Genomic DNA, 25,915 nt, shown 5'->3' with positions numbered 1-25,915 from the left:
AGAACATGGATCCATCATGCCTTGTTACCACTGTGCAGGCTGCTGGTGGTGGTGGTGTAATGGTGTGGGGGATGTTTTCTTGGCACACTTTAGGCCCCTTAGTGCCAATTGGGCATCGTTTAAATGCCACGGCCTACCTGAGCATTGTTTCTGACCATGTCCATCCCTTTATGGCCACCATGTACCCATCCTCTGATGGCCACTTCCAGCAGGATAATGCACCATGTCACAAAGCTCGAATCATTTCAAATTGGTTTCTTGAACATGACAATGAGTTCACTGTACTAAAATGGCCCCCACAGTCACCAGATCTCAACCCAATAGAGCATCTTTGGGATGTGGTGGAACGGGAGCTTTGTGCCCTGGATGTGCATCCCACAAATCTCCATCAACTGCAAGATGCTATCCTATCAATATGGGCCAACATTTCTAAAGAATGCTTTCAGCACCTTGTTGAATAAATGCCACGTAGAATTAAGGCAGTTCTGAAGGTGAAAGGGGGTCAAACACAGTATTAGTATGGTGTTCCTAATAATCCTTTAGGTGAGTGTAAGTTTCACAACAGAGAGTCACTACTGCATTTTTTCTGTAGCTTCATATTCTGTAGTTCTACTCCAGCATCAGTTCATTCATTGTGTTTCATAGTTTATTAAACAGATTTTATTTTCTTTGACCATATGAGATGATACTCTGGTTGGAAATGTTAAGGTGAACAGGAAATGCATTTTAGTTATCTATTGTGCTGTTGCAGCCATCAATCTGTTTACTTCAGACTTGTGCCGTGTTGAAAGTTATGTACAACTTGTAAAATTGGCGTGGCTTTTTCAGAAAAGTGACTCAGGCCTTATTCAGACATGAGACAGACACCTGGCAGTGGTCCACATTTGTTTACTGTTGCAGGAAGAAGGAAAATGCTCCTGGAAGTAGCTGATTAATTACACAAACCTTTTGGTTACTATCATTCTTATTCTGGGAAGAATTGCTTTATTATTCCATGTTTTCCGATGATTATTTCTCCAGACCTCTGTTTTTAAGCCCCTGCATATTTAAGCCCCTGCAGTAATAATGTAAGCATGCACTTCTGAGGTCTTGAAGACTGCAGCAGTGTTTCCTCTAGGATTTCTTTCAGCAGCGGGGGCAGGACCAACAGCCACCCAAACATCAGTCTACTGGAGGAACTACAACCTTTAGATCTGGAGAAACTAATTTGGTTGGTTCTGTTGCTCCACATTGATTTTACATTGATGGCACAGCATGTTTTAGGCATCACCCCTAAGCCTTAACGGCAGGAAAACCCTGTTAATATGGCCTCGGAATCATTATAGATAGACTGTTCTTGTTTGCCTTTTGTGTCTTCATTTTACAGCTTCTGATATTTATCTGTAGACATTAATATAAAAAATAGGCAACATGAGAAACCTCCTCCCTTCTGAGGTACATTTTATTTGCACATTAAAATCCAAAAAGAAACGTCTCCTCATTAGCTTAAAAGGACTAATTTGCATCACTAATTAGCTTTACTAACCTCAGCTCCTCTAGTCACCTCTGTCCTTTCTTTTCCAAAACTACTTTTTCAGACTGAAAATTGAAATATAATTTAATCAGTCTGTACGGGACAGAGCTGCAGGCTACGTCAGCATTCAGGATGCATATAGGGGAAACACTGCACTATAATAGTCACCAACTTCCCAGCTGCTCAGCTGCTTCAGTGTTATACTATGACATGTTTTTTGTGATGCTTTTGATGTAAGCACGCAATGTGCTGCATCTCTAGTTCATCTCACAGCATATGGGGCCCTCTCTCATGCCAGATGTGTGGAAACAGAGTGGGTTTCACCTGTGTGTCATCCATGTCAGAGGTCACAAGCCTCTGGAGCAACTAGGGGTTAAGTGTCTTGCTCAGGGACACATTGGGAATTGAACCCGGGTCTCTCACACCAGAGGCATGCGTATTATCCACATCATCCCCCGTGTTGCAGTGTTGCTCTGTCTGCCTCAGGTATTATTGGTTTCCTATGTGTGCACTATGTTAACCAAATACATTACATGATATAATGATCTGTTCTGGTACTTGCTATGATCTACAATTTAGTGTCTTGCACCTCTCCATTCTGGTGCTCCCTCCATTTAATGTTTGTATATTTAGAAAGAGGATGCATGCTTTGAAAGCTGCCTTAATAACAAGGTGCAGGGCTGAAGCACAAATAACAGTACAAAACTCCCACAGTGGACTTGTGTGGAACGAATCTACAGTATCCTATTTCCACACTGTTCACCCTAGATGATTAAAACTGTTAGTTTAACATATATCTTCTTTTTATTCACATTCCTTGTCCGCTACATTCTCCTAAGGCGCAACAAGTAGCTGTGCAGGCGTGAAAGTGCACTGAAAATGTGGACCACAGTAGCACGTCAGCTAATATGCGGGTGCTCGTCTGTCTCATTGAATCTTCCCATATTTTCACTGCTCTTTCTCAACATCACAGTGTGCAGGACCAGTAGCCGTCTGTTACCCATATGAAAGCAACAACAAAATTTAGCCTTCAGCCGTAGATTTGGTTGGTTTTCGCTTGTACAGTGCTAGATCACTGTATCTATTATCATGATATGAGGGAAACGTCACAATAAATATGGTGTCGAAAATGTACGGTGGCTCAGTGACGAATATCTTTTTGAGGAATACGAATTTTGTTTTGAGGACTATAGGCGTTCGCTGGCAATACTTTTGCATCCCGTCGCAATACTTTTTGCGTTACCTCGCGATATGTTTTGCGTACCCTCGCAATACCTTTCTTTTTCCGTTACTTCCGAGCCATAGCTGTGTATGCTCAGCTGCTCTCAGCGCAATACTTCAGCTTATTGAATTTTACTTTGAACGGAGCATTTACTATGTTTATATAGCAGCCTACTACTGCTCAATATATTTGTGTAGGCTACTTAATCAAAAAGTACCAGGCACCACGGCGGGTTGTCGCTTCAGAGGAGAGGGAAGACAGCCGGGATCAGTCAGGCCCGCAGAAACGACGGTAATTTACAGTAAATTGCACTGGACGAGACAGCTGATCTGTATACTGTCAGGGAGTGAGAATGGCGGGGCTGGAGCATTATAAAGTGCGTAGCCTAATAGTACAACCCCTATCTGAAGTATGTTCACCTGTATAGCCTATCTCTAGCCTATTTAAATAATAGCAGCATCAGCAGTATGCTACTTAACATTAGCGGAGCTCTGATGGCTACTTAAATAATAAGCTTCTGAAATATAAGCCAGTCGCGGGAGCAGCCTAATAACAGTAGGCTATGAAAACAGTGTGGAAGTGCCATAGCAGCTTGAACATTTATAGTGAGTGGACAGTATTGCATAATGTGAGATATGTAGCCTCCATATTAAGCCTGACATGTAGGAAACAGTGTCCATCCATGTAGCTCCCCTCCAGTTTAAATCACGAACACAAGGCGTTCCTTTGGTTACAGGCATTTATTCGGACATTCACATCGTCAAGCATTTTGTCAGACAAAATAAAATACACATCATAAAATGAGTCTAAAAAAATACAAAGCATTCTCATAGAGAATAATCATTAAACAAATCTTTCACAAACACAAAAAACAAGCTAGAAGCTGTTAAGCTTGCATATAATTAGCTCAACGTTACTTGACATTCAGATGGACGATGCTACTCGGCTAATATTAGCTGTAGTTTGCCTATCCAATAATATAAACACAACGTAAAACCTTACAAATAACTTTGCATACCTCATTGGCCGCATTAACTCAAGGGGAGTAAAAGGAACCGTCCAGCTTGATGTTCTTTATTTAATAAATCTTCATAACATCTCTAAACAGCAACGGAGCTACAGACATCATCCTCCGTCGGATCGGTCAGGCGGTATGGTTCTCCCTCTAATGCAAATAGAGTGCCGCTAATAATGACCCGACCCCACTGTGACACAAGAATATTAGTTCCGCTGTAATATACGTTACATGTTTCTTTAGACATACTTTGTTGTTACGTGTATGTTCTTAATTATATTTAGCTTACCAAATAAAAATGTTGTTTTAAATTATTCTTATATTAAATTGACGTTATGAACTGAACTTAAACTGTATAACCAGCTGATGACAGCTACACTCCCACCAAATCACTGGTGATTTCTCTAATTAACTTAAATGTAGGATTTAACAAAAAATATTTACAAGACCTGGTGCAAGGAGAGGTACTGGTACTCAGCCTCAAGCAGGTCTCTCCAGGTACACTTGCTTGGTGAGTCGCTTTCCTTGGTTATCTAGTCCTGAGTCACTGATCAGCAATTGCTGCCTCTTCACACATCCATCTTCACCAGGGTACACCTCCGTAACCTTGGTAAGCTTCCATTTATTTCGTGGCGCAGTGACATCTTGCACAATCACTATATCATTCTTCCTTGCATTTCTACGTGTCTTGTGCCATTTTTGTCTGTTGCAAGTTCAACAGGTACTCCTTCTTCCACCTAGACCAGAACTCGTTGGCTAAATATTGCACACAACGCCAACTTTTATGAAGATACAGGTCTTCCTTCACAAACTGCCCAGGTGGTGGCAAGACTATTGAAGACTTCATTGTCAAGATGTGATTAGGTGTAAGAGGCTGTGGCCCAGCTGGATCATTGAGTAAGTGTGCTGTTAAAGGTCTGCTGTTTATGATTGCCATGACTTCATAAAGGTAAGTTCGCATGGACGAACAATCAAGTCTTTGGGATGACTTATCCAGAATGGCTGTCAGCACACTTCTGATCGTCCTGATTTGCCTTTCCCAGGCTCCACCCATATGACTTGCTGATGGAGTGTTCAGGACAAACTCACAGCCCAGTTGCTTTAGACCTTGATCCATCTCCTTTACAGTTTCCAGTAACTCAGTCTTGCACCAGCAAAGTTAGTGCCCTGGTCAGATCGAAGTTGTCGAAAATTTCCACGAAGAGCAATGAAAGCACGAAGAGCATTGAGAAAGGCGTCAGTGGTCATATCATCAAGCTGTTCTATGTGCACAACACGAGAGCACAGACAGGTAAACAGACCATAGCGCTTTAGCTCCCGTCTTCCCTCTTTGACATAGAACGGGCCAAAACAGTCCATACCACAATAAGAAAAGGGGGCAGTTGTCTCCATGCGTTCATGTGGTAAGTCTGCCATTTTTTGCTCTTCGGTGCACCTTCTGAACTTTCTACACTTGACACACTTGTGGATGTAGGACGACACAGCATGACTACAGCCAACTATCCAGACACCGTTTGATCACAGCTCATTCATTGTTATGCCACGCCCTTGGTGTTGCACTTGTTGATGATAGTGCTTGATTAGTAACCTTGATATGTGGCTTGTCTTTGACAAGACTGCTGGATGCTTGATGTGTGGGTGCAAAGCAGCATGCTCCAATCGACCTCCCACCCTGAGGATGCCTTGCTCATCCACAAAAGGATTCAGTCTGAGCAGTCTGTTGGCCTTATCTGTGGTTGTTATCTCCAGCTTGTGTTGAAGACTTTGGATTTCCTCAGAGAAGCTTGCCCTTTGTACAATGCCTATAATGGTAAGTTCTGCATCCTTTCTCTCTTCGAGACTTGTGGCTACATTGGTTCTTGATACCAAACCTTTAAGCTCTTACACATCGTATGAGTCTGCAGGATTTTTTTCAGAGGTCACGTGTCTCCACTGACTGGGATTGGTACTTTCTTTGATGTGCTGAATGTGGTTCGCCACAAATACATGAAATCGTCTAGTGTCATTGTTGACATATCCAAGGACGACCCTTGAGTCCGTCCAAAAGTATTCCTGGATACTTTCTACTTCCAACTCCTTTCTGAGTAGGTCACTTGTACGTACAGCAACAACAGCTGCTGACCGCTCAAGTCTTGGCACTGTGGTTACCTTTGTTGGGGCCACTCTTGCCTTGCCCATGACTAAAGAACAGTGACTTTGTCTTGATGCACTGATTGCTCTCAGGTAAGTGCACTCTCCATACCCTGTGACACTGGCATCTGAGAAGTGATGGAGTTCGTATCCTTGGACTTCTTTGAAACCTTCTGGTAGGTAACATTGCTTAATCTTAATATCAGCAAGGTTCTGTAGGTCCAAGATCGAAGACTCCCATCATGGTTGAAGATCTTCCGATAGTGGTTCATCCCATCCACTCTTGTCTTGGCACATTTTCTGCAGAATTTGCTTCCTGACCAGAATGAAAGGTGCCACAAATCCAAGTGGGTCGTAGATGGAGGCTACTGTCGATAAGACTCATCTTCTAGAGAGTGGCCGTTCATTTACAATCACTCTGAACTGGTAATGATCTGAAGTGACACACCACTTAACAGCTAGCGCACTCTCAATCTGCGGCACACTCAAGGCTCAGTCTTGGTTTCTTACAGTTTCAGTGCACTCTTCCTTGGGAATCGAAGCAAGTACCTCCTGCTGGTTGGAAATGAACTTGTGTATTCGAAGCTTGCCAGTACTGCAGATCTCTCTTGCTTCGCTGACCAACTGAATGGCTTCATCTACTGTTGACACACTTGTCAGTCCATCATCCACATAGAAATTTCTTTTGATGAAGCGGATGGATAGTTCGTTGAACCGACCCTGTCCTTGAGCCGCAATGTGTTTGAGGTTGTAGTTTGCACAGCCAAGCAACGAAGCTGCCCCAAACAAGTGTACTCTCATCCTATAAACTGATGGCTGGGATTGAAGATCTCCATGGTCCCACCAGAGAAATCTCAAATAGTCCTGGTCTTTTGCTCTAACATGAAATTGATGGAACATGCGCTTTGACTGTTTAAGCACCAATCATCACCGATGTAAACACAGAGTCCGCCTCCTCTGATCTCGCCTGAGCCTTGCGCTCTGACAGAACAGGGTGTGCCTGCTGCATGCTCCAGGACATTGATGGGGCAGGTCTTTGTAAAGATGTTAACAGTCTTCGATTTCCCGGTGTTTGGCAGCATGAGTCCCATTTCCTCCAGACCAGACATTTAATGGGAGCAGCCTTACGTCCAAGCTGGGCCAGCATGGCTCTATCCCGGCTGTCTTCCCTCTCCTCTGGAAAGATCACCCGCCGTGGTGCCTAGTCCTTTTTGATTAAAGCCTACATAAATATGCCTATTGAGCAGTAGTAGGCTACTATATCATTATAGGAAATGCTCCGTTCAAAGTAAAATTCAATAAGCTGGAGTGTTGCGCTGAGAGCAGCTGAGCATACACAGCTATGGCTCGGAAGTAGGCTAACGGAAGAAGAAAAGTATTGCGAGGGAATGCAAAAGTATTGCGAGGTAACGCAAAAGTATTTTGAGGTAACGCAAAAGTAGTGCGAGTTAACGCAAAAGTATTGCGAGGGAACGCAAAAGTATTGCGAGGGAACGCAAAAGTATTGCGAGGGAATGCAAAAGTATTGCGAGGTAACGCAAAAGTATTGCGAGGGAATACAAAAGTATTGTGAGGGAACGCAAAACATATTGCGAGGGAACGCAAAGTATTGCGAGGGAATGCAAAAGTATTGCGAGGGAACGCAAAAGTATTGCGAGGGAACGCAAAGTATTGCGAGGGAATGCAAAAGTATTGCGAGTGAACGCAAAGTAGTCCTCAAAAAATAATTTATAGTCCTCAAAAAAGTATCCCTCACTGAGCCTTCGGAGCCACCGTAAATAACAGTAGGCTATGGAAACACAATGGAAGTGCTGGAGTAGCATGAACATTTATAGTGAGTGGACAGTATAACATAATGTCCATAATGTATTCGCCCTCGGAGCCACTGTAAAAAGGTGGAATATTTTAGTTTTTGTATATTTCTTTTAAAGCTCCTCTATTCTGTTCTCTCTTTCTTTAGGTTTTCTCAGCTGAAAAGCCTGAACTTGTCTCACAACCGTCTGGGTGTGTTCCCTGAATGTGTGTGTGAGATCTTCACCCTGACTGAACTCAACCTCTCCTGTAATAGTCTCCACACCGTCCCTGTACAGATAGGCAACCTTCAAAGGTGTGACACAATGACACAAATATACATACACTGCATACATAGAGTACATTACACACAGTACCTAATTACATAAGTTCCGATATGCATGAACAGTACACACAAAATTCTGTGTGTTTTTCTTAAATATGTCCTACACCTCAACACATTTCAGAAAGCTATTTTCAGTGGATTTTTAGGTAGATATTTTAGAGAAACAACAATGAAAACTATACACATGCATTTTGTACTTTTGTCCAGCTGATGGTGATATTGTCAATATATATAAGATCATTATTTATTGTCATTTGTTTATGAAATGTGATGTCTGTGTATTGTCACTGTGTTTTTTTGGTGTACACATAATTAATGTTCTCATAAAATCTGGATTGAAGTCTTAATGGAGTCATTTTAATATTTTGTTATGCAATCAGATTAAGTCAGCAAGCTTATAATGAGGGTATTTTCATCTTGTAGACCTGCTTAATGTAGGATGCTGCTCAGTAAACACTGACTATGAACCTACAAATGGACACAAGCAGATATTGTTACAACTCTTTGAAGTAAGTGGAAGCAAAACATGTTTTCTCCTCTCCATCTTGTAGCTTGCAGACGCTGTCTTTGGATGGAAACCACCTCAGCTCCGTGCCTGAAGAGCTGGGTGGTCTGTCCCAGCTCAACAGCCTAGGGCTCTCCTTCAACAACTTCTCTCACATCCCTGCAGTGCTGGAGAGATTGAGTGCAGTGGACAAGCTGGCCATGGCTGGGAACAGAATGGAGAGTCTGGAGTTGTGTACTCTGGCCAGAATGAGCCACCTGAAAAACATTGACCTCCGGTAAGAGGCCAGCCAGGGGATACACAGCTCTCAGCCTCCGCACTTCTTTAGTCTCTTCCCTTTCTTCTGTCTTTGTTGGATCAATATATAAAATGCAATATGTAATGCAATGTAAAAACAATGTCAATCACTCAGTGAATACCAGGGCAGATGGAGAATATCCCCGCACAGCTGTCTATCTATAAAGTTTTTCTCTCTTTTGGCATTGACAGAAAGATAAATATCCTGATACATGCACTAGTCTGAATCTCAGCCATTAGTCCTTTCCTCACCACTCCTCTAAGATTCACCTTTTTATTAAATATTTATTTATAGATGCCAGGTTTACTGAGCACAAATGTTTTTTTCTGTTTTGTCCAGCTTCACACTTACATTCACACTTGGGAGCTGCCTAGAATGACAGTTGTGCATATTTGTTGGCCTCTTAGCAGCTCCACAGGAACAGCTGGGAGCTAAGTGTCTTGTTCGAGTGGGCCTCTGTGGGTAATGAGGGATGGGAAACCTCTACTCATTGACTTTTTTTAACAGTCTGAGGATCAAACAAGCAACCACTGCTTCACCCACAGCCAGCTAATTATTCAACCTTGGGAGTTAAGTTGCGGTTTGTCAGCGGCAGACTGTATTTTTGAGGTCAAGGTGCAAACCTTGGCGGGTTAGCGGCCAGGCGGGTCTCATAAAAATGGAGTTGTTGTTTATTAACAGGATGGAGGGATCAGGGAGAGCCTGGATCTCAGCACAGTGCCTTACCTGACAGTCATTAACTCAGAAATTTTCTACTTTTTGTTGACCACCTGGGGGATGCCAAATATGGGCAGACAGAAAAGTAAATAGAGGTCGTCTCCGGTGAAACAAAGAGAGACAGTGATTCATCCAACAAACACAATATCTTGGATGCCAGTGTTGGATTTTTAATAAATCCTGAGGGATTGATATATGTCACTGTCTAAAATGAACCTTGGTTTTCCCTTCAGTTCTCTTTTCCTGACACACACACACCCACACCTCTGGTCTCATACTGCAGACACACCTGCTTGCCCCGCCTCTTTCTGTCTCACTCTCCCTGTATGTGGCTGCTCTGTTGACTTTCTCCATCAGCAGTATATTTTATAAAGTTGCCAAAATGACACAGAACTCTTCTTTTGGATTTTGCATCCTTGCGATTCCGTTTTCACAGCAGCAGGTGCGCTGCATGTGGAGGAGGCTTGATAATGATGTAGCCTATCGAAACAATCAAACCCAATGTGGTACCGAATGACACTCTTCACTTTTGCTTTACCTGGTCTGTGCTTGTAAAATATCCACAGTGTCCGCGTCTGGTAATGTAATGCCAAATAACATTTATCTCTGTGTTTTGCTGCAAAATGCTAAAATGGATCACCAAATATATGTCTATATGTGGGAAACACTGCAGAAGGTGTGTTCCAATTATCAGGGTTTTACACTGCTCAGCCTCCCCAGGAAAGTTTATTCCAGGGTGCAGGAAAGGAGGCACCGACCAGTTGTCAGCAATGCTGACATCATACCGCACCGTTGGTGAAGAGGGAGCTGAGCCAGAAGGCAAAGCTTTCAATTTACCTGTCGATTTATGTTCCAACCCTCACCTATGGTTATGAGCTCTTGGTAGTAACCCAAAGAGTGAGAGTGTGGATACAAGCAGAAGCCAAAATGAGTTTCCTCTGTAGAGTGGCTCCTTCACATCGAAAGGAACCAGTTAAGGTGGTTCGGGCATCTGATTAGGATGCCTCTTCCGGGAAAGTCCAACTGTGAGGCAAAAACCTAGGGTACAACCAGAAGTCGCTGAAGGGATTATATATCTCCTCTGGAGTGGGAATGCCTTGAGATCCCCCAGGAGGAGCTGGAAAGGGGAGGGAGAGGGATGTCTGAAATACCCTGCTTAGCCTGCCATACCACAGCCCGACCCTGGATAAGCAGAAGACAATGGATGTACGGATGGTTGTTTCCACATGAATCTTAATATAACTTAAGGAAATTACCATCTTATTGCTCTTGTTGAGGACCTATGTTTACTACAGTTATTAATTTCCATATTCCACAGTAGTTGTGACGTTATGTAAATAAAAATAGCCACTGCTGGAATATTTTGCAACAACCCTAAATACCACACTACTACTGTGTTTTATTTGATGTCACCTTAATGCTCCACCCAATACTTTCTCCTCTGCTCCAGTAGGACTAACCAATGATATTTCATCTCTTGTATTCCCTGTTAAATGCAGATTGAATGGGCTGCACTGGGTAAAAAGTAAGAATCTAGAGGCAGTGAGCCAGGTGACGCAGCTGGACTTACGGGACAATCGCTTGGACTCACTAGACCTGAGCTCCGTCTGCAACCTGGAGACTCTGCACTGTCAGCGCAACCAGCTGGGGACACTCACGCTCAGCGGTTTCACACTGCGCATGCTTCATGCCAGCAGCAACCGTGAGTCAAACAGAGCTATTATTGCCTCACTGGCTGTTTGTCTGTATGTTCAGGCCTTTATCCCTAGTGATTCATTCATCTTATAAACACACATATAAACGGTCCAGATGTGTAACTGCTGATTGCTGCTGTTATCTATCCACAGGCCTTACAACAGTCAACATCTATCCAGTCCCTAACCAGCTGACACACATGGACCTATCACAGTGAGTTCTGGCTGGGAATAAGAAGCGGCTATGGTCTGTGTATTCATAGATTTTTGAACAGAGAAGGCTCTGATGTCTAAAAATAGTGCATTCATTTTAATGTTCATTAATCTATCTGAGGTGTACATGGATTTGAATACGAATTAATTGAATAATAAATACCCAACAACCTTAAAGCACACACTCTGTGGAATCTACCCAGTGAAGCTTCACTGTATTTGCAGTTATTGTGTTCGTCTTGTAGTCTGCGATATTTCTTCAGTTTTTTCTCGAGTATGCACAAAGGGTTTAGATTCCACAGAAATTGGTATCACCTGTTATTTGTCATTATAAAATGTCCTTTTTAATGCGGCATTGACTTTGCCTGCATGGAAACCTGTCTTTCCTTTCAGGTTGCATCAATAAATTAATGATTGAGAATTAAGAAAACACACAATTTTAAAGTAGTGAACCTCACAAACCTGTTTAACCTATATGTAATATTTTACTAACTTTTGTAACGCATGTTCGCAACCTGCCAGCTGTATGTCCAATTATGCACAGTAAACATCCTGATATGTCTGAACCACCTGCCAGTTTAAGAAACATCTGTAAAATGTAATTTCTCTAGTCAACCTCCAGTGCTGACTGCAGAAAATGACTGTTTTCATTAGAATGTAGACAGAAACCATTTGCATGCTTATGTAACTCGGGAGGATATTAGTTCGGCCGATTACGATTTCAAAACTGTTTACTCATGTGTACTATTAAAAGCAAAAAGCCAACTCTGCTCAGTTTGAGTGTTTGTGTGTGTGTCTTTCTATGTGTGTGTCTGTGTGTGTTGAGACAGGAACCTTTTGGAGTACCTTCCGGACTGGGTGTGTGACTGCAGAAAAATTGAGATGCTGGACGTCACGCACAACCTCTTGTCTGAGCTTCCGTCCAGGTTACCTGCCATATTCTGTCACTAATCCTGAACCTTTACTGCTGAAATGTTATGTTTTATGTTATATAATTTGAATGTATTCAACCTGGTGTAATAATCAGATGGCTATCCTGTCTAGAATAAGAAGATCAGGTGTCACATTACACATGGTCATGCTTTTCAACTGCTCACTCTATTTGCCACATTGATTTTCATTATGTCCATCTAAAGAATTTTTTATGGTATTGGAACCATGGAAAGAGCAAAGCACAAATAGCAGCTGGTATCAGTCTGTCTCTACTGTGTCTTCCAGTTGCAACTGTAAAATATGGCCATCCTATAGTGCTTGGCTCAGAGTTACCTTCATTCACTGCCAGTCCTCAACACAGACATTTGCATTTGAATGAGACATCAGAAAAGCTTTTGCAAATGAGATAATATTCCTCCCTCCACCGTACCCACTTAGGACTTCTGTGATGGTTTCAGGAGAGAATAAAAAGCTGCTGTGCTCGTCTGTTTAGTCAGCCAAGCTGAAAAGGTCATTGATGAATTAGTAAGCATGGGTCATTCCTGACACCCCACCACCCCCCTCCCCCTAACTTCATAAGTAGTTACGTCCGCATGGGGAGACATTGTTCTTTAGTTCTTTGCCTTTTTAGTAGTGTCTTCTTTTTTTTCTTGTCATAATCTGGCTCTCTAACGTCTCATCTGGCCTCCGACAGACTGCTCAACAGCTTGAGTTTGAGAAAGCTGCTGGCGGGGAACAATCGTTTGCAGAGAGTGCCTGACCTACTTGACCACATCCCTCTGGAAGCCCTAGACCTCCAGCACAACAAGCTAGCCGAGCTCCCTGAGAGTCTGTTTTACAAGGCCTTAAAGTGAGTCTCCCAACCCCCTTTCCTCTACAGGTCATGTATGCTATTACCTGAGTCCAGCTGGTTCCTCTGCTTTGAAACGTTAACCTGCAGCGTGTTCCCTGTTCACTTGAAGTTAACAGTTATTGTATCACAGCTCACTGTTTTTGGGAAGTATTGATTGTATGTAGGAATTTTGGTCAAGATCAATTCAGGCTGTCACTGGAGATTCATCTGCCCTCCTATTTCCTGTGTGGTAAATCACTTAACACCCATTAGCAGTGCAAATGCTCTAATGTACTTTGCTGTCTCTAATGCTGAGATGTAATGGCAGTGACTGCTGTGTGCATGATGGGTTTCCTGATGTATTGTCTAAGAGCTGCACAGCCTACAGGAGAAAACATTAAAAACACTCAGGAGTGATGGAAACTATATGCTGTAGAAACTAAGTCTTTTTTCACATATTCATGTTTGTGTAGACACAAGGCCAGTAAGATGTCAACAGCCTTGCGATGTTTGTGGGCTGCAGAGATATCATTGCACCTTAACAATGACTGGCTCCATTTTAAAACAATTTTGTTTGACAAGGTTCACTCCATCATGGGTCAGAAGGACAGGTTTTATTACTGTTCAGTATGTGAGACACACAGACAATGACTTAACCATACCAATTACAGAACCACTGGAGCTCAAATTACTGTTCCTCCTCCCCTGTGCAGGTTTAACAGTATGTAAATCAATGCTCCTCTTTCAGGGATAAATTAACGGCCCGTGTTTAGAAGTATCCTCTTTAGTACAATAAGAATAAGGATGGAGATGAAGGAAGCCCCCATAAGCCTAAAAACTAGAAACCTTAAACCTTAAACCCACACCTCAACTGTCTACATTTATCTGTGCACTAACATTACTGTATGCCCTATACCCCTGTTGCTAACCCCAGGAGGAGTCCAATATACTTTATTCAGTATTTTGGACATCAGTAATCACCCATTATAATTATGGTTGTGACGGAATGGGCAGGATACTGGCATACACTTTTTTAAACTAATGTATCGCTTGTTTTTTTATTTGTCTTCCCTCAAAGCCTAAAATACTTAAATGTGTCAGCCAATGCCCTGGAAAGTATTCCTCCCAGCAGCCCATCAGAGGAGAGCCTCAGCACAGTCCAGGAGCTCTACTTGACGCGGAACAACCTGAATGAGAATTGCGGAGCTCTTTTGGTTGGACACCAGAACCTGCGGGTCCTTCACATCGCCTACAACCAGTTGCTCTCCTTCCCTGCCAGGTGTGTTACCTTGGCTTTTATGTTAGTCAGTGTTTTTTTTATTTGCAAGTCATTGTAATGGCTTATAATTTTTCATCTTTTTATTATAAATCCCACTTTTATAGTGTGCCCCCTCATTTTAACTGTTATTGTTTTGTCCTCTTTTTATTGTTGTAGCTTTTATCCTTTAATCATCCTGTCTTCCATTGAGTTACTCCAGCACATCTATTTTCTGCTTTTGTGTTTCTACCTTCTGTTAAGCATCATTCATTTTCTGTATATTTTTGATAATTGCTATCGTATAATTGTTAAGATCCATTATCTATGAGGCTATTTACATAGGCTATATCCTACAAGTTAATAATATTTATAATGTAAGTATTCTACTTGTTCAGCTCACTGGATTTTGTCATTGTCATGTTTGTGTCTCTTCAGTAAGCTGAGTAAGCTGGAAATGCTGGAGGAGCTAAATCTAAGTGGCAACAAGCTAAAGACGATCCCCTCCACTGTGTCCAGCTGTAAGAGACTGCACACCCTCATAGCACACTCCAACCACATTACTGTCTTCCCAGAGATCCTCAACCTCCCTGAGATCAAGGTCAGACCTGTTCTGGTTCTATTTGCATGACCAGTGTATGTATGATTATGTTCAGCTTGTGTCAGCTCATGTGTGTTTTGAACGTTTGTAGCTTGTAGATCTAAGCTGTAATGAGCTGACTGAGATCCTGCTGCCTGACTCGCTACCTGCCACTCTGCAAGAGCTGGACCTGACTGGCAACAGCAGCCTGATGCTGGAACACAAAACCCTCAACCTCTTCAGGTGAGTTACAAAACCCAGACAAGTTTAAAATACTGTATAAGCACCAACACTTTGGCTTTAGATTCAGTAGTTCTCTGGACACATACTGGAGGGATATGGAATCATTCTTATATGTGAAACATACACTATACTGTGTGCCTAGTAGTGTCAGGAAATGGTGCGTGTAAATACAGTATATATCTTCTTCCACAATGCCTTCTACTACATTTCTTCTCCTTTTTTAGTCACATCACCACCCTGAAATTAGACCAGAAGTCCACCACGACAGCAGGAGACTCACTGAGTGCCTCCACTCCATGGAACCACGGTTACTCTGAAATGAGCGGCCAAAGGAACAAGTGAGTACTGCTTTGTGTTTCTGTGTGTTTTCTTTGTTTGTGAAAATAAAGAGCTTAATTTTCCTCAACTTCAGACAGTATCTATTCAAATTGTGTAAACAGATCTGTTTTACCTAAACTCTTGAGTACTCATTCAGTGTCTTCCCTCTGCCAGTCTTTTTAGTCTGTTTAAGGTTCCCAGTGTTACCTTGTGTCCTCTGCTGTCAAGCACATACTCACTCTTTGAATCTTGTTTTGGTGCATTGGATATACTGTATATCTGTTTGTTTGGATGTTGCTGCACTGAGAAGGTGTCTACCACTGAGTCCGCATCTGAATCATTGGCAGACGTCTAGCACTGGCTTCGAGGCAATCAAATGACCCTTTTTAAGAGTAGCTGGTTCGGTGGGGCTTAATAATTTTATTGGATTTAAAACATGTAGGTCATGGCCACTACAGGGGCCCACACAGCAGTGTCTTTTATCAGCTCATAGCCCTTGCTGTTTACCTTGACCTGGACCTGCAGTGTCGCATGCTGATGTATGTATGAGGTTTATTGGGGGGCGCTGAGTCATCTGTTTCTTAATGCCGATTTATTGATGGGGACAGGTTGTGTGTGTCGGTGCTGGCTGTAGACCGGTTTGGAGACAGCGTGGAAGCATGTTATGGCATCTTTGATGGAGACCGCAATGAGGAAGTGCCACGGCTGCTGCAGTGCACCATGGGAGATGTGCTGTGCGAGGAACTGCAGCACTCCAGTATTGACAGTGTGTATATGTGCAACACGTTCCTCACTTCACACAGGTAAGACTGATTTTTAAAGGTTAGTTTTTATTAATACTTTATAATACCGTGTTTCTGTAGATTTGTAGGCTTGACCAATGACTTCAAGCTTTATTTGTTTTTGTGTGGAACAGGAAATTAGGTATGGCTGGCCAGAAACTGGGTGCTTCTGCCTTGCTGTGTTATATTCACCATGAGCCTTCAGATCCAGGAGGCTACTTCAGCCTCACTGTGGCCAATGTGGGCACCTGCCAGGCAGTGTTGTGCCGGGACGGCCGACCTGTACCTCTCTCTAAAGTTTACAGCTTGGAGAACTGCACTGAGGAGATGGAGCGAGTTAAACTCAGTAAAGCTATTATTACTGAGGTAACTATTTTTAAACTAGAGCCATGTATTAAGTTAAGTAGAACTTTTGATCTAGTGTTAATGTGCAACTTGATATTCATAGGTGTATATATTATGAAGCTATTTACTCATCTACAATACTAATGGTATATCTGTTTTATAGGATAACAAAGTGAGTGGAGTGACATGCTGCTCCCGCCTGCTGGGCTGCTCTTATCTGTCTCCCTCTGTACTTCCAAAGCCCTGGGTGCACACTGAGCCACTCTGTTCTCGGGATGAGTTCTTGATCCTTGGGAATCGAGCGCTGTTTGAACGTGTCTCCTACCAAGAGGCAGTGTGCACTGTGCAGGCCGTGCGGGATCCTCGCGCTGCTGCCAAGAAGCTGTGTTCACTCGCCCAAAGTTATGGTTGTAAGGACAACATCGAGGCTGTGGTGGTGGCCCTGCATATAGGTGAGGACAGCTGTACCTGTGAGCCACCAGTCTCCACCACTGAACCAAGGGGTCCCCCTCCCACCCCTGTGCCTGTTACCGTGACCCCCGGCCCAAGTGACCAAGCCACCCTTTCATCCAGCAGTGGTATTGTCTCTGAGTTCAACAGCGAGGCGTCGGCCTCAGAGGTGGGCAGCGAGGCGGGGTCCACCGCTTCAGACGAGCACCCGTCCTCTGGCCATGCATCCCGCCCAGAGAGAAGGTGTAGCCTACACCCTGCTACTACACTGTGTGGGATCATGGTGCCGGTCTCAGCTGTGGCAGGAACCCATCCAGGCCTGTTCCAGCGGCAGCCCTCTTGTGCTACGTTCTCGAGTAACCAGTCTGACAACGGCTTGGACAGTGATGATGAAGCTCCACTTGAGGGTGTTATCTCCAATGGCAGCAAGTTAGAAGTGGAGGTAGATATTCACTGCTGTGCTTTTCAACTACGGTCAGGGGCCCCTGAGAGCCCCAAAGATATGGACTTTGAAAAGCGAGGCTCTGATTATCCCAATGGCAAAATGCGCAGACAGAACAGTGTGGTGGTTTCTGCTACAAACGGCTGCCTGCTGGCTGTGTGTGGGAGAGAGATTGCTGACCTGAAGAAGTCTCCTTCCACATCCAGCCTGTTTGGGAAGAAGTTGTCCAATGGCTCTGTGGTAGCCCCTGAGGACAGTCACAATCTCATTGAGGTGGCATTGGAGGCCCCTAAGAAGAAGTCTGGCTACTTCACCGCCCCAGCACAGCAGGACCCCGAGGACCAGCTCATTGTGCCTCCTAGTCTGGAGCAGGAAGTCAGGGAGCAGCTAAGAGGCCAGAGCCCCCTAGTCTCAGGCCCCTCCTTACCATCAATACCCCCTTCCTTAAAAGACCCTGTGTGGGATCATCCACACCCCCCAGCATTTGCCTCCAAACTGATCCCAGGTCCAGGCCCTGTTCCCATCCTACAGCAGGAAGTCTACGATACCGCCCTCTAGAGGGGGGACACAGCACAGCGCCATGTGACTGCAATTTCTGTGATTGTGCCATTCTAGGAAAGAAGAGGAGATTTTTCTGACACGTGGGATATTCCAACTCAAGTTGCCATTCTCATCTTTTGTGAGAACAAGACAAACCTGTGGACCTTGATAGTCACTAAGTGATGCTGCGGCATTACATTGAGGTAAAAAAAATGGTTTCTGTGCATGGTCTGAATATCCAAGAAATTAGGGGCGACCAAGATCGCACTTCATAACATGACATTGTAAAAAGGATGGCTGGCTATCATCGACCAAAACAAGCCTATCTAGAAATGGGATACCTCATGTTTAAACATGTCAGCAACATTTCCCTTTAATTGGAAAGCAAGAAATCTTGAGGGTGCGTGCAAGAAAGTGTTCAGTGAGATCAAATCTCCTCTTCAGGGGCTCCATGGTCTCTCAGGTCCTGGAGAGAAGCCCTGTGACTGAAACTTGAAAAAGTGCCTACTGCAGACAACTCAGCCTTGAGCTCCCCCACATATAGGCTGTGTTTGGAGATGTGAGCTTGTTAGTTAAATCTGGAGGAGGGACAGTGTCTCTAAGAGACCAGCATTGGCACAGCGTCTGCTCTCCTCCTCTTCCTGTGGCTTACGAAGGAAATCAGACAGTATAAATGCTTGTAAGACACACAGGACTAGAAGATTTGAAGACAAACTAACTGCATTTACATTGCCAGAAACATTATAGTTGGGTTTTATTTTTAACATTCCCACACAATATATATGGAGTCTTCTATATAGGCTAAATTAATTCTATACAGTATAGTACACACTCACAACAAGCAGCCAACCGACATGGTGAGCTTCAGCTGCTGAAATCAAGATTGAAGAGTGTTGCTATTTAGAGCAATGCATTTTGAATAGCTGTCAAAAACAATATTAGTCATTTAACTGTACAGAGCGGGTGTGTTGTAGAATTCAGAAATACATATAACGGTCCATGATCAAATGATCTCCTTAAAAATTACGTAGGAAAATAAAAATTTAATTTAAATTCAAAATTCAGTTTTATGGTCAATGCAAAGTGGACTGGAGGCACCAGGATGTTCCGATATCATTGTCATTTGAACAAACCAGTAAAGGCACAAAAGTGAATTCATCATACGGTGTACTGTCAAGAAATGAAGGATAGATACAGTATTTGTATGTACTGTATGTTATGAAATACCTCCACTGGTACTAAGAACGTATATTTTAGTATGTCCAAACTTTGGAGGCTGCTAATTTGTAAACATCCATTCATGTCCCTGCAGGCATATTCAGTTATTGACATCTTTTACATCTTAGCAAATATTTTTTCAGCTCTCTAGTGCACTACCCACACATCCAGATGGTTTTCAGGGTGTGTTGTTTTGGCCCAGTATAAACACAACCGAAATCCTATTTTCTGGTCTGTTTACACAAGATGTCACAAAGTTTTGGGGCAGAAGCCACAGTTCTATAAGTACGCGCAGAAATTTGGGACATAGAAACAAATTATGTCTTGCTATAATTTGATATAGTTCTCTTTTTCAACACATATTGCCTACATGCTATATCCTGATCAGGGGGCAATGCTTCTTTAGAATTTGGCTCACACAGTTAATATAAAATATTACTATCAGTGCAGCAGCAGTATATGTACTGCAATAATTTTCCCCCATTAAGTCACATACAGTGCTTCAGCAGTTACTATCATCCGTTCATTTGTAGAATCAAATCATATTTATCTCAGCTGAAAGTACGTTTTCAAAAATGACATCATTTTTTGAATTATCAGGTAAATATTATGCAGCCCTGGAAGCCTCAGTTTGCCCATTCCCGAACCTTTCCACCTTGTGCCAAAAGAGAAAGCAGCTCTGCTGGTGTTGCTGTGGTTTCTAAGAAGGCCAAAGTTGGGTAATTGCTCATATCAGTGATTACTACAGTAGATGTATATTTTTGGTTGCCACTCCAAGTTGGTAGTGGTGCAGTTCTGCCATTCCACAGCTGTTGCATAGCTGGACCTTTCAGTGTTCCCTTTTAGCCTTAAAGTAACACTACACAGTATTTTTGAAAGGAGAGGCCCTTTGTTTCATCCCACTCATGTTCTCTTTGTGACTGAGGTCTATAGCTCTGGGGGTGTTGTTTATCACAGCAGCCCCTCTATCCTTTCTCTGCTCCACAGGAATGAGTGATAAGTCAGTGGTGAAGCCTTAATTGACGTGTGAGTCTGAATCCTTTCTTGTTATTTGCAAGTTTTTGTCTCTTGAAAGAAATAAACACTGTTAAAAGCACTTTGTACATAGAAAATAGTGATATTCAGAGTTATGTATATTTGAGTTTAATATATGAGATACTGATCAATTTAGTCAGCTGGGATTATTGCAGCTTCCCTCAGCCTAACATACCACCTCTTGTCGAAGAATACATAGCAAACAGAAATTATGACAAATGTAAAATGACATAATGACTATTCATTTACCACAATTACTTATGTGTTTTTAATATGACAAACATTTCTTATTTAAATTTTTTTTGCTTTCAATTAAATCCGAAGTTTTCAGAATGTCTTGACTGATATTTAGATTTTCAACATCAGTACCACAAACGGCATAATATACTTCTTAACTAACACTAGCTGCCAACATTACTCTCACTCTATAAAAATATAACTTATTGGGCCCCCTTCGGGCAGAAAATTAGACAATAGTTATTGTGTTTTCCATTATTTATATGCAATATTTGGTTGAAACATTGATTGATTGATTCCTAACTGTCTGGCACACCTGAAAAGGATTTTTGAAATCCCTCAATAATAATGACATGTATTGAAAAGGGTAGATAAGAGCTGATATTGTCCTTATTATTCCTTTTCAGAATTCAGACACTGATTTCAACTTAAGTTGAGGATTTTTTTTATAAAATTAAGAATGGGGTACCATATTTTATGACGAGGCTAAGGATATGTGTCACTTTATTGATCAGACATTGTGTTGTGTCCGAGATGCCAAACAACCAGGGACTGGTTCTGACTGTGGCCAAATCTCTACTGTCACAATCCACACGGGGTGTCAGGCAACTGGACTGATGGCAGTGAAACATAGATAGGCACTGCAGGTGTACTTGCCACAGATTATGATTGTGATTAACATAGGTACACGTCTGAAACAAGTTGGAAGACTTAACTATTAAGCAAGTTCGGAGAGGAGAAATGAAAAGCGGTGGTGTTCACAACAGGTGTTCGGAATTCGCTCATACAAATATGCAAAGTGTCAACTATATATACATGCCTATCAGAGCTTAATTTTCACCTAAAACTAAAACAATCATATTTCTCAACTTGTCTGAAAATTAATATTGACTGATGTATGATGTATGTTATTGGGATTGTGCGCGCGTATGTGTGTAAGTTGCATTGCTCTTGTATTATTCTCTGAGTATGTCCCTTCCTTTGGCTTATTTGCAGTGTAAATTTATTTTGGTCCCACTGCATTGCGCTGCTACATTTAGTGCTCTTCAGAACCACCTTGGTCAGTCTTTTTATACAGATGTACACTCATCGCACATGTCATTCTGTTCGTCTCCTGGTTGGTGCCATATATTCACCTCTTGTCCTGTCAAATATACATTTCCAATATAAAGAATATTTGAATAATGGTCCATCCGTAGACTAATCGGTGTGCATGTACATATGCCGACGTTATGCGCAGATACAGGTGGGAGCACAGGGTACAGTGAGTTGACTTAAAATATTCCCTTTAATTCTTTAGTGGAGGGGTTCCAATAGTATAATGCTTATAATCCCCTTTGTGCACCGAAAATAGAGGGTATGTGCATTTGAGTAGGCTACACTGTCAGGGTTTTTGTTTCAAACTGCTGACTCATTTATTAACTGTAAGGGATCATTTCCTCTCTGCACAACTTAACAAGCTCCCTGTACAACTGTGTTGCAAAATGTCTGTGTTTGTGCGTGTATGTAAAATGAAGCTTAAGTGCACACGTACAGTAAGTGTATGCATGCCTGTGTGAATAATGGATTGACTGTCATTCTGCGTGATTATGGTGAATGAATCTGATGGAAGATGCTCCAGTTGTTTAACATGTGACCAAAGTAGCCATTGTTTAATCTCACAATTCCTTTCTGTACATTATTTTCTAGAAATGCTTGAATATTTTTTTCTCGATGCCAAGAAGCTGATGTTTATTTTTGTACTTCATTGTTTCACGCAAATTTATATTTCCCTCTCCATTTACTAAATTTAAGTGATTGGGATTCTACAGAACACTCATTATGGTACTTTATTTGAAGGTACTGTTATAACTAGTTAATGTTGAAAGCATGCCCTAAATATAAATCAACATAAAAGCATAGAGTACATACAAAATGTGATTTATTTGTACAAAATGGAGCATATCTAACATTTTTAAGTTTATATTCTAGCATGCAGATTACTGCTAAAATTTTGTTTTATGTTTAACAATTAAAAGATTTATTATTTAGGAATAGGACTAACAATGAGCACTTTTGCTGTGTATCAGACAGAATCGTACTCCCTTGAACTTTTGAGAGTGGAAGATGGTCGTTATTTTATTTGAAATGCTGCTATCATTAGTTTTGAGCAGACAAGCTGTTTTTAAATTAACTTTAAGCCAAGTAGCAATAAAACTTTTTACTGTGAATTCTTTGGTCCGGCGTCCATTTTACTCAACGTTTTTATGATGATTTCATGACAATAAATTTTTTTTTTTTAATCAATATAAGATAAAATTGTATTATTATACAATTATATTTTGTCATTAATTCTAAAATCTTGTAATTACTATAATGCGGAGGTGGACAGTAACTAAGTACATTTACTCAAGTACTGTACTTTACTTGAGTATTTTCTTTTCATGCTACTTTCTACTTCTACTCCACTACATTTCAAAGGCAAATATAGTACTTTTTAGCAGCTACTTTACAATTAAGCCTTATACACACAAAACAAAAATATGTAGAGTTTATAAAATATAATGTTTTGTTATAAAATAAACTACCCAACAGTCAGTCAAATGAATCAGAAGAAACACAGAACACTACTGTGGACATATTTACAATCAAATTATGTGCTGAACACAGTAGATCTGCCATCTATTGGTGCAACTCAGAATGACATCCTAAACTTTATATAAGGGATGATTAAAAAAACAAAACAAGCTTAAATGTAACAAAACTCCTGGTATCAAAGACTTTTAGGGAGGAACAAAGTCAGACATTTTGTTTTAAGAAAGATTCAAATCAGTCTATTACAGTACAACTGAGCTTCAGTCTGACAGAGCTGAGATCTTAGGAATGCACATTAGTTTAGGTCTGGGAACACAAATGATTTGACATTAAAAGATCTCGGCCTATTAAATCCCTAGGGACTGTACCTGGGTAACATATCAGACAACCTCATTCTGTCAGTGGCTGATATTCTTTGCTGCAAATTGCTGTTTGTCTCTGCTACATAACTGACTCTTAAAGAAAGAATGAACAAATAGCATCTAGGTGTTTTTCTGGCAATCAAACTGCTTCTCTATCTGCCTTTTAATTAAAGAAAACTTTTTTTGGGACATTAACAAAAAATGAGTAATAAAACAATTTATATACCATGAGTCATTTATTATAGGCCATCTACACATTTAGAAAATAAATGTAACAGAATACAGTGGCATAGAACAGTAGTACGAATAAAAACAAATTCTACAAATACAGCTTAAACTTCTTAAAGCGGACCAAAAGATGATTCACAGATCACATACTACATGAGTGCATACACAATTACACCTAATATGGGGGAAAAAAAAAACTCTTCCCATGTTTGCTTGTCACTCAGATTTCCACTAAATCCCACATTTGTTCAAATAGGCTATGTCAATGAGGAAACCCAGTTTACAAGTTATTGTCCTCGTTTGTCCTTTGCGTCTTTAGCTCCCGCACTGACCTGAAAGCTCTGACAGCTAACACCGCGCCAAAGATGAATGCAAACACCCCCAGCACCCCGAAGAGACCTCCTGCGATATCTGCACCGTTGAGCTGGCAATCGAAGCCCTTGTGCCCTTTGCTCTTGTACATCGCCTCTCTCTCCGCGCAGATGGGGTTGCTGTACGTTTCCTGCAGCTTAATAAAGTAGAAGGCCAGCGCAGGGATGTAGCCCAGGCCGATCAGGAGGTTTAGCAGGGCCTCCCCCAGAAGCACAGGGGGCCAGCGGAAAGGCACTCTGAAAACCCCCAGGGCAAGCATGGCACAGGCGTAGATCATTAAAACCCCCCCGCATGCCATGGTGTAGGCGTACGGAGGCCGCTTGAGCTGATTGAACAGCCGGTCCAGCTCCTTCACCCTGTCTGCATCGGCTGCAGTGAAGGTATTGGCTCCACCGAATTGATAATAGTAGATCCCTCCAAGGCTGGCCAGGTCACGGTAACCCTCATTGTTACTGTATGGCACTCCGGCACAGATGATAATCAGCAGATTCACAAACAACTCCATAAACTGGCAGAGACCTGAAGGACACAGGACAGACACTGACATGAATGTATATAGGCTAAGCAGTAAGTCTGGAACGACGAGTTAATTTACTCTGTTGATGATCGACAAAAATGTTTACTTACTTTCAAGCAAAAAAAAAAAGCCAAATAATAGCTGGTCGCAGCTTCTCTGGTGAGTGGATTTGCTGCTTTACTTTGTCCTATATTATCATAGGTTTCATGTGCACTGGGGACGCTGGGGACTTGTCCCCACCACATTTTGAAAAGGCTGTTTTTGTCCCCCATCACTTTTTGAAAGCATTTGTTAAAAATGTTCTGAAAAATAAGCTTGTGGCAAGAAATGTGAAAATGCTTTGAGAAAGGTTTATTTGCACAATACCAAAACATGCAATGCAATTTAAATAATGTGCATTGTCCAAAAAAAGTAACTTAAAATGAAAAACCAGCAAGCTGCTGAGTTATATTTTTATTTTTATGAGCTGTCACCTGCCAGCTGACTTTTTTGTTTCCCTTTATATAAAAAAAGACATTTCCACCATAACGTGGGGAAGAACATGTCTCCAGAATGCAGGAAATTAAGTTTTTCATGCTGAAATTTTCAGGGGGAGGACCCCCGCTCATATATTTTAGAATTTCATATTTCTTCAAAATAGTGTTAAAAATCTTCTTCTCTTGCATCGTCTCGTGCATCATCACGTCTCGTGACCCAAGTGTATAATCATGCCCCTAATCAGAGCACTTATATCCCCACCACTTTTCAACACAAAGTGACGCCCTTGTACAGTGGGGGAAATAAGTATTTGACCCCTTGCTGATTTTGCAGGTTTGCCCACTTACAAAGAATGCAACAATCTACAATTTTAATCATATGTACATTCTAACAGTGAAAGACAGAATCCCAAAGAAAATTCCAGAAAATCACATCATATGAATTTATAAAAATTGATAACCATCTGATGAGGAAAAACAAGTATATGACCCCCTACCAAACAGCAAGTATTCTGGCTCCTACAAGCCAGTTAGTCTTTCTTTAAGACACAGCCCCAATCCCAACCAATTATCTACATCAAATACATCTGCCTCACCTTGTTACCTGTATAAAAGACACCTGTCAACACCCAAACAACCAGCATCCAACATCACCACCATGGGCAAGACCAAAGAGCTTTCTACGGACATCAGGGACAAGATTGTTGATCTGCACAAGGCTGAGATGGGCTA

At 41.8% G+C, this 25,915-nt stretch overlaps 2 protein-coding genes and 1 long non-coding RNA gene across 6 annotated transcripts in view; 1 reads left to right on the top strand and 2 right to left on the bottom strand.

Annotated features, from left to right (window-relative positions):
• The window catches only part of LOC123959341, a 10,017-nt gene extending 6,153 nt beyond the window's left edge, over positions 1–3,864 (bottom strand). Inside the window, exon 1 of the long non-coding RNA XR_006822272.1 lies at positions 3,754–3,864. This is a non-coding gene — a long non-coding RNA (uncharacterized LOC123959341). The remainder of the gene's footprint in view (positions 1–3,753) is intronic.
• The window catches only part of phlpp2 (PH domain and leucine rich repeat protein phosphatase 2), a 51,572-nt gene extending 28,708 nt beyond the window's left edge, over positions 1–22,864 (top strand). For all 3 annotated transcript variants that reach the window (XM_046033304.1, XM_046033303.1, XM_046033305.1), the window contains 13 exons: positions 7,841–7,987; positions 8,569–8,799; positions 11,037–11,239; positions 11,385–11,445; positions 12,275–12,370; positions 13,072–13,227; positions 14,288–14,488; positions 14,903–15,065; positions 15,157–15,287; positions 15,512–15,625; positions 16,214–16,408; positions 16,522–16,753; positions 16,896–22,864. In XM_046033304.1, the coding sequence (XP_045889260.1) occupies positions 7,841–7,987; positions 8,569–8,799; positions 11,037–11,239; positions 11,385–11,445; positions 12,275–12,370; positions 13,072–13,227; positions 14,288–14,488; positions 14,903–15,065; positions 15,157–15,287; positions 15,512–15,625; positions 16,214–16,408; positions 16,522–16,753; positions 16,896–18,182 (3,217 nt within the window). In that variant the 3' untranslated portion in view covers positions 18,183–22,864. The remainder of the gene's footprint in view (positions 1–7,840; positions 7,988–8,568; positions 8,800–11,036; positions 11,240–11,384; positions 11,446–12,274; positions 12,371–13,071; positions 13,228–14,287; positions 14,489–14,902; positions 15,066–15,156; positions 15,288–15,511; positions 15,626–16,213; positions 16,409–16,521; positions 16,754–16,895) is intronic.
• A 949-nt stretch (positions 22,865–23,813) lies between these two features.
• The window catches only part of marveld3 (MARVEL domain containing 3), a 6,467-nt gene continuing 4,365 nt past the window's right edge, over positions 23,814–25,915 (bottom strand). For both annotated transcript variants that reach the window (XM_046033310.1, XM_046033311.1), the window contains exon 4: positions 23,814–24,709. In XM_046033310.1, coding sequence (XP_045889266.1) covers positions 24,099–24,709 — 611 coding nt within the window. In that variant the 3' untranslated portion in view covers positions 23,814–24,098. The remainder of the gene's footprint in view (positions 24,710–25,915) is intronic.

This window comes from Micropterus dolomieu, linkage group LG20 (genome assembly GCF_021292245.1).
Source record: "Micropterus dolomieu isolate WLL.071019.BEF.003 ecotype Adirondacks linkage group LG20, ASM2129224v1, whole genome shotgun sequence".
Lineage (NCBI taxonomy): Eukaryota > Metazoa > Chordata > Actinopteri > Centrarchiformes > Centrarchidae > Micropterus > Micropterus dolomieu.
Note: the sequence above shows the minus strand (reverse complement) of the source record. Positions and strands in the feature narration are given on the sequence as shown.